We start from the raw sequence: 8,435 nt of genomic DNA, 5'->3' as shown, positions 1-8,435 counted from the left end.
TTCACTGCACTCGCTGTCCAGTTTTATACAGTTCTTGTTCCCAAGATTCCCCAGGTTGAGGACGTCTCCGCCAGGTTGGGAGTGGCCTATCTTGTATTATCACGTACAAACAAGCACCAACGTACATAGGGACACGCCCTCGTCACGTGTCGAGCCAGGGAGAGGAGGATGCCCTTGTGTCCACGTCGACAGTGGAGGGGGATGATCTCGTAGCCAGCCGAAAGATTCCACGCACCGCCGAAACCTGTTCTTTAGATGTCAGTCGACGCCCCGGACAAGAGCGCACGGTTGGGTCCAGTAGCCGAAAGGAGTTGCTTCGTAATTTACCATGCCTGCGAATATTAGCGGACGGCGACCGCCAGCTCGCTGCCGTATTCCGGGAATGGGGCCACATTGGTCCCCTCAGCTTAGTCATGGCCAATGGGGATTAACTGCCGCTCGATCTCTGCGGCGGCCTCTCCGCTTCGCCAAGAGTCTATCCAGTGTAGCATCACGCGGTGCTGTCAGGTGCTCGACGCTCGCTGCGGCGGCGTTCCGCGGGCCCTCGCTCCCCTTGCTTTGTTACCGGAATCCACCTGGGCCACGCTCTCGGTACTCAGGTCTCGAACGTGGCAGCGATTCTTATCGCGTGGCTCGGAACCATACCGAAGAAGCTTACCGCCGAATGCAGAGATCTAACTTGGTTCCGACCTCACTTTATTTTGGCGAAGTCCGCGCGTAGTAGCCGACTGACTTCAAAACGCCCAAGTCGGCCTGCGCGTTTCATAGACATTCACGTCGGCTTACTTCGACAAGTCGAAGGTGTGCTTCGACGCAAGAGCACATTGAGCGTCTGTGATCGACATTAACTGACTGATTTTCAGAATGCGTGTTACACGGCAAAAAAAGTATATAATTCGACGAATACTCGCTGACACATAAGTAATATGATCGCGTTTTGGAGAAAAATGCTTCCGACGGGCACCGCAAATCAGTGTTCTCAGCATTCATGGCGCAAATGATGTCTTCGGTTGGCAACTTGGATCACATGTGACCAGCCAAGCCAAACTGTAGCCAAACAGGCCGTCCACTTTTCGTCGTGTTGCTTTTGTTATCGCACGCGGTCGCAAAAGATGTCCCAGCCGTCCCAACTGCCTTTGTCCCAGCTGTCCCAAAAGCCGTTGTCGTCGCTGGACAATGCGTCACCGCAACGCAGGGCGGCACCGCGATTCACAGCAGACGAAAAGTTGCTGCTGACGTCGATGGTGAAAGAACATTCAATATGCAAGAAACATTCTTGAATGCAAGAAAACTGACGTCGCTTCTTTGGCGAAAAAAAATGAAGTCTGGAAAGACGTGGCAAAGATGTTCAACTCGCACCACGGTGTCACGCGGCGCGACCACCTCCAGCTCAAGAACTGCTGGGCGAACATGAAACAGAAGTGGAAAGAGGCGGACGCCAAGCAAAAGAGGGAGCGCCACAAGACCGGTAAGCGAACTATATCGCACGCGATTGGCGCATCCGGGCCGTGTTTACATTTTGTTCGCCTGCATCATCAGTATTCATTAATTAACGCGTGACAGTTCAGCGTGCTGAGCGTGAATCCGGTTATAAACGGCAAGTGCTGGAATGCGTTGTTATGGAGCACTAGGGAACGCAGATAAAATCGAAATCGCGCTTTCCGCGAAATGTGCTGCTTGCTTTTTGCTCCTTCCGTCTTGATTGCATGAACCATCAATGCCAGAAGTAACCAGGGTGCCGTGACAGCGGAAAAAGCGGTCTGGCGGGAAGCGGTGACGCCGCGGTCGCCAGTTACCAGGATAACCTGCGTGACGTGAGCGTGCTCCTTAGTTATGCCCCTCTGGGTATCCTGATGGAGTGAGAAGTGGCAAGGATAGCCCTTGCTGCTTTTGCGAGGACAGTACAAGCATCCTGTGTTGTTTGTGTGAACAGTGCTCTAGCAGAGTCATGTGCAGGGAGCAACCAGCCTTTTGAGTACGCACGAAAACACAGGCTGGTTTGTCCTACAATTTTTTGTATGGGAGCAGTTCATGAAAGCTCGTTTCCAATCAACATCAGGAAGGAAAAGAGGTGGAGTATATTTTGTGACTGAAAAACCTTGTTTTTAAAAGCTGGCTTCACTGTGTGCTAAATCACTATTCTTTTCAAGGGGGAGGGCCAGCACTGGCTCCTATGGATCCTCTCACCGAGCAGGTGGGAGCAGTGGCAGGGCACATGGCCACCAGAATAAACAATGAATTCGACAGTGATGGGGCAACTGACCTGCCCCCCGTCAACACACTGCCCGTCATGAGGCTGCTTCAGCCTATGCTCGACGGCGGAGGCGACACGGAGTTAGACTTCACAGGTATGGTGTTTTGCATCAGTAATGTACTGGAATAACCCTAGGATGCTGTGCACGACTGAAAGGTTTGAATCTCTCATTGGTATTAAATAATAGAGCACAATTTAAAACAACACTCTATAAAGGCGCTGTGCATGGGGCTGCAAGTGCCTCTTCAAATATAGAAAGGCTCTTCAGTGGGAGTTGCAAGGGAAGGCTGCTGCAAGCAACGCCTGTACATCGAGGACATGTTTGCTTTGGCACTATATGTGCATGTCAATGTTACTTTTCTGTGCCAGGCGGTGGGGAGTAAGCTTGACTGGTGTGGTACTTGGCATGTGTTGACAACGCTGCAGCCTTAACTGCACTTGTAGCAGCATTCTCACATATGGCTGGTTCCTGTGTTTGCGTCTGGTTTAGGCATTCTTGCATCAGTTTCTCAACTGTCAGCTTTAAAACAATTTTAGTTTGTGTGTAGTTGCTTGAAATGGGTACCATGTCTTGATAATGCTTGCATGACGCAATGATCATCAGGTAAGGTAGCGGATCTCTTGTCCCAAATAATTACTTCAGCTTGTCTGTTTGCAATGCTCAAAGCCATAACCCGGTCGCTCTTTCGAGCATGTTTTAGTTTCGTATGCACGGATCTTACTGCACAGTAACTGACCTGGTTTGTCTTCAAAATTTGCTGTCCAGGCTGTGCTCCTTCCTGTTGCTGCTGTTTAGCCAGTATATGTAGCATGAACTTGGGCAGCTTCTGGGCTTTTGAAGATAGCACTACTGACAGCAGTTCTTTTGCACAGAGGCAAACTGTGGAGCAATAATTATGCATATTTAAAAATATACAGCGCGGAAAACGGGGACTTTAGGGTAGAAAAAAGCAGGACAAGCGCTGACTCTCAACTAAAGTTTAATCACAACAAACATCAAATATAAAGCGGACAGGCAACAATCAAACATTAAAACCACAAGGCACGTGCACTATGTTGGATCAAGATAGGCAACCTCACTGTCACGCAGGAGCAGGGATGGTTTGCTGACGCACAATCTAGATTTTTTTTCTCATCTTGTATGCTTCTACGATTTCTCTGGTCAATTGATCGGGGGGTTTGTACAATATGTGACTGTAATACAAGGCAGGAAAACATGATTTACAATCTCGGCAACGATCAACTAAATTTGTGAAACGGTTCGAATCAAATGAGTTTAGATGTTCTCTCAGACGTGTGTTAATACACACGTGGTGTACAAAATACCGCTGTCCTGTGGTTAAATTTACATTGGTCAAACAGGACGGTGTATTAACACACGTCTGAGAGAACATCTAAACTCATTTGATTCGAACCGCTCCACAAATTTAGTTGATCATTGCCGAGATTGTAAATCATGTTTTCCTGCCTTGTATTACAGTGACATATTGTACAAACACCCCGATCAATTGACCAGAGAAATCGTAGAAGCATACAAGATGAGAAAAAAATCTAGATTGTGCGTCAGCAAACCATCCCTGCTCCTGCGTGACAGTGAGGTTGCCTATCTTGATCCAACATAGTGCACGTGCCTTGTGGTTGTAATGTTTGATTGTTGCCTGTCCGCTTTATATTTGATGTTTGCTGTGATTAAACTTTAGTTGAGAGTAAGCGCTTGTCCTGTGTTTTCTACCCTAAAGTCACCGTTTTCCGCGCTGTATATTTTCAAATATGTATCACCAACTCGCTCGCCTTGCTATCGTATTGAATAATTATGCAGGCAGTATCATAACAAAAAATAGAAGAGTGCAGAGAGGTGAAGCCAAGATGTTTGTTACAGCTTTTATTGTGTCTTTTATTTAGTTGCAGTTGCCATTTGTGCACGCATTCTTTACAACATAGCACCTTTCAGAAAGTGTGATTCTTTTGCAGGTAGCTGCAATAGTGTTTACAACAATGACGCTGTAACACAATAACGTAGCAGTTTTCGATTGCTTTTTAATGTAGGAATGACATCTGAAGTAATGAGAAAAAGCAATATTACATTGTAGCTTATACGTGGCGCTAACAAACGAGATGGATAGTGTTTCATAACCTTGGATGTACTTTATCCCAGATATTTTGCCTTTTGTTTATTGCAGACGACCAGTGAGAGCCAAGCAGTCCGGTTGGGGGCACTCAGTGCCATCAGTTACCACTGCTGGAACAAGTGGGACAGTTGCGGTAGCCCCAGAGGCAACTGAAGACGACAACAGCATGCCGTTGCCCATCGTGCAGCCCGATGCTGCTTGCAATTAAGTCGCCTCTGGAGCAGATGCCAGCTGCACCATCGCTGCAGCAGTTGCCGCTGGCGACAGTAGGGCTCCTAGAGGGCGGATGGCCCTTTTAGAGAAATCGTTAAGTGACGAAAACGAGGTCAGAGCTTCTCTCCTTCGCGAAGAGCATGCAGTCCGCTTCCAGATGATGCAGGAAGAGCACCAGCGTACTCTTGGTGAACTGGGACGCAAAAAGGCATTCCATGAAGCTATGTACAGGCTACAGCTCCAGCAGCAAGAAAAAAAAACAAGTTTGAAGAGCAAGTCCAGGCACTGGAGCTGGAAAAAAAAAGCTCGAGGTGGAAATATTGCAAGCTGAGAAACTAATGAAGCTGGAAAAGCTTCGATGAGCGCAGGAGAGTTCTTAATTAAATGGTGCCCCATGTTGGGTGAAAATGGAATGTTCTCTGAATGTTTGTGCAAATATTGCAGGTGGCAAGTCTATATAACTGCACCTTGTTTGCATGCATGTATGCTTTTAAACACATGACACAGTGTGACATACATACAACCCTGCTGCGCCCTTGCTATCGCAATATCAGGTGGCAAGCAGGATTGCCATGTGACATTTTTACGCCTGCTGGTATAACTGTGTGGAGCCTTCGGATGTGCATTCAAACACCACTTTGTGATCACAATTAGCTTGCTGTATGCTAAATAAGCTGTACTGCTCTTTAGAGGAAAGACCAACTCCTCCTAGCACAGCTTGTCAATACAAACCGCACAGGAGCTTAGTACAGGGCTCTCATGTTGTCAGTGAGCAGTTTGATGAATTCGCAGCACACCTGCTGAAGCAATCAGAAAATGCACGTAAGCAGCCAGGTCAGTATTAATTTTTACTGTTGAAAAATGCACTAACAGCACACCTGTCCTGCCCTACGATCACGCCGTTACACCTGCAGCAAATCGAGGCAATTTTTACGCATGTGTAAGTGAAGCCAACGAGGCAGTAGCTACTAAAACAAGTGAATTGTGCCCCTTGAAAGTCTTTGGCAGCATGACGAGCAAAAAGATATTTCCTTTCAAGCAGCAGTCCCTACATCAATCACGCCTAGGACTGCATGAAATGGTCACAGCATAAGTTTCAACCTAGATACTGGCTCGAACAAGAATGCTGCAACCTTGCATGGAAACTTTAAAAAACAGCTTATGCAATGCGACGTTTCTGCACGGTTTCCTGAGCAAAACCTCCCAGCTCAGCTGACTAGGTCAAAGAAACCTCGTGCGACAACAGCATGCTCTAACTCATTACAGCCAACAGTGACAGGAAAACAAGCAATGCAGTGAACACAAAACATAATAAATGTGAAAGCACAGAAGTCAAGAAATCCTTAATTAGGGAGAAAAACTGGTGACAAACATAACAAGGCAATCAAACCAAGAAGGAAATACATTCAAAAACAACACACAGGTAAATAAGAAAGCAAATAAGAGTAATTTGAACAGTACATAATACATGTGCGACTGAAGCATTGGTTAAAAGCTACAGCCTCTGTCAATCGCATGAGTGTGCCAATTTGCACCCGCGTGACCTGCATCACTTTACCACACATGTCGACATAATAAACTCCACTGCCAGCAAAGCTTCAAAATCAAAAACTTGAAATACAGATATTAAAAACAGCGGCTTCAAAAAGTACACAACAATGCAAACAGTATCCGAAACCTGGAACTTCCACTGTACTGCGCGATGTCAGTGCACGTTAAAGAACCCTGCATGGTCGAAATTAATCTGTCATCCTTCACCACGGTGTCCCTCATAGCCCTTGCTGCTTTTGGACCTCAAACACTACATACCTACCATATATTTCCTTCAAAAAATTAATGTTCACATTTATGTCAAGGCTCAGATGCTGTTGGGAGTTTTTCATACACTTTGAAGCTGTTCTGATTTTTTTATCTTATTTGCATGCCTGAGTGTGAACAAACATGCAGTTTTGCCCTATAAAAAGCTCCTCTGTATCAGAAGGTCGCGTGCCTGCATCCCTGTCAAGCTGTCACTTTGACAATCGACACGCGGCAGGTACGGTGGGCGAGCGGCACTGTTTGTAGTGATGGAGCTGCACAAACAAACAACAGAAGTGCTTTGTGGAGGCTGGGGATCTCGCACCAGGCACGCCAAGTTGTGCAATGCTGCGCACGCTGTGACGATCATGGCTGCTTTCTCAGGCTTGTGTTGCAGCCCCATGTCTAGACAAGGGAAGCGCCGCTTGCACACGCCAAAGGCCCGCTCCACACTGTTCCTTGTTTTTATATGTGCCTTGTTATACCTGCATATATAAGGGAATATTACAACTTCACCTTCATGAGTTGTGATACATGCAAGCTTTTATAGCGTCTCTAACAGTACATGTAGGGTGTCACTATGTTAGGAAAATAATTTTCACATTCCACTGTAAAAATTCGTGATACTTATGCCATAAGAGACACCAGTGTATACATTGTGTAGATGCTGAGTGAACTGCGGCATTTTCTTTTGCACATGTACAACCTTGAGAGGTTGCAGACCGTGGAGATGGAGGCCAGCAAGGTTGCAGCATTTCACTCATGGATGAATGCTCGGGCTGTACACACTACTGTACACTGCTTAGCACCGTCCTAATTTGAGCCATAAATCTATTTGATGAATGTAAATTAACCTTGCTGAACGGAGGAGTCTTGGACATGTTGCGGCTGCCACTAATAAAATGTTGTCATTTGACAGCAAAATTGCGAAAATGCACTTGCGTTTGAAATTGTGCTCAGCAGTGCATTAGTTTTTTAGCAGGCAAGCGAGCAGTGATGTTTGCAAAGTTCGTGTAGAGCGGTATCAATGCCTTTTTGTCGAGTTACCTTCCTCGGGGTGTGTTAGCTGGGTCAGGCTCTGCCAGAGGTGTCATCAGAAATGGCTGGCAGGCGTATCCGGCATCGCCCGGGAGCACTCCTGGCACACGCCGCTCCTAATACAGCACCCGCACACGGGAGTTGTCGAAGATTCGGCTGTCGTGCACGGACCCGGGCCAGATGGCTACAATGTTATAAAACTGCAGCTGTGGCCCGGTGATAACCTGCATCAAATGAATAAAACGCTAATTAGCACAACTAGCACAGCAAACCTTAGAACTGTATTTCCTTGGCCCATGATAAACTGCTCTGTGAAGTGGTGTACCTTTTTGCTGTGTCAGTCAACCACGCTAAGGTAATTCATGTAAAGAAGCGCAGTTCTACAACCCCCGAAAAATCTGCTCTCTCTTGCGCCACTGGGGAAAACTCGTATTCGATAGCAAGGCCATAAGGGCACAAGTACCTTTGTGAAGAGTGCAATAGTGGCGCTCTGCCGGGCAAAGGAAGGTGTATTTTAAAGCGGTCAAAGGGTTATAGAGAAAATGCTTGGTCTTGAGCGCGACTACGGAGCCCACCAAGCGCTGCGCTAATACAACTTCACATCTGATCCGTCGCTGTAGCGCTCGAGACAAGTGAACGTTTGGGAGAACACGTAACTAGTGCGCCGAAAGAGCGGTCGTGCATTGTAAAGCATACGCTAAAAAAGCGGCAGCTCTCCGGAGGGCACTATTGCTTACCTGCACGTTGATGAAGAAGTAGCCCTTGCGGTTCCGGAATACTTCCGCATTTGGACCGCCGGGGCTCTTTATGCGCACATGGGTGCAGTCGATGCACCCGGTGACTCCGGCGAATTCGCCTACACCGTAGAAATTCCTCATCACTTTCCCAAACTGCGACGCATCCGGAAAGTTCACGAGCAGAGGCCGCAAATGTTTGGCTATAAGGAGGGTCATCTTCCCGACGGCACGGCACACAGTCGACTGCGGGATCCGGACCAGATCTCC

The 8,435-nt window shown here is 47.2% G+C and overlaps 1 protein-coding gene across 1 annotated transcript; it reads left to right on the top strand.

The window, feature by feature from the left end:
* The first annotated feature begins 2,215 nt into the window (after positions 1 to 2,215).
* LOC144105177 (uncharacterized) lies at positions 2,216 to 5,057 on the top strand. Its single transcript, XM_077638332.1, has 3 exons — positions 2,216 to 2,348; positions 4,608 to 4,775; positions 5,041 to 5,057. The coding sequence occupies exons 1-3, from the start codon at positions 2,216 to 2,218 to the stop codon at positions 5,055 to 5,057; spliced, it is 318 nt and encodes a 105-aa protein (XP_077494458.1).
* Positions 5,058 to 8,435: the final 3,378 nt, after the last annotated feature.

The sequence above is a fragment of the Amblyomma americanum genome, chromosome 9 (genome assembly GCF_052857255.1).
Source record: "Amblyomma americanum isolate KBUSLIRL-KWMA chromosome 9, ASM5285725v1, whole genome shotgun sequence".
NCBI lineage: Eukaryota > Metazoa > Arthropoda > Arachnida > Ixodida > Ixodidae > Amblyomma > Amblyomma americanum.
The sequence above is the reverse complement of the archived record's forward strand: the minus strand, read 5'-3'. Positions and strand labels throughout refer to the sequence as shown.

What these genes read in the sequence shown, in the direction of transcription:
- LOC144105177 (XM_077638332.1), top strand. Translation starts at nt 2,216, where the DNA reads ATGGCCACCAGAATAAACAATGAATTCGACAGTGATGGGGCAACTGAC. An exon ending in CACGGAGTTAGACTTCACAG is followed by an intron (nt 2,349 to 4,607) that starts GTATGGTGTTTT and finishes CCTCTGGAGCAG; the next exon opens with ATGCCAGCTGCACCATCGCT.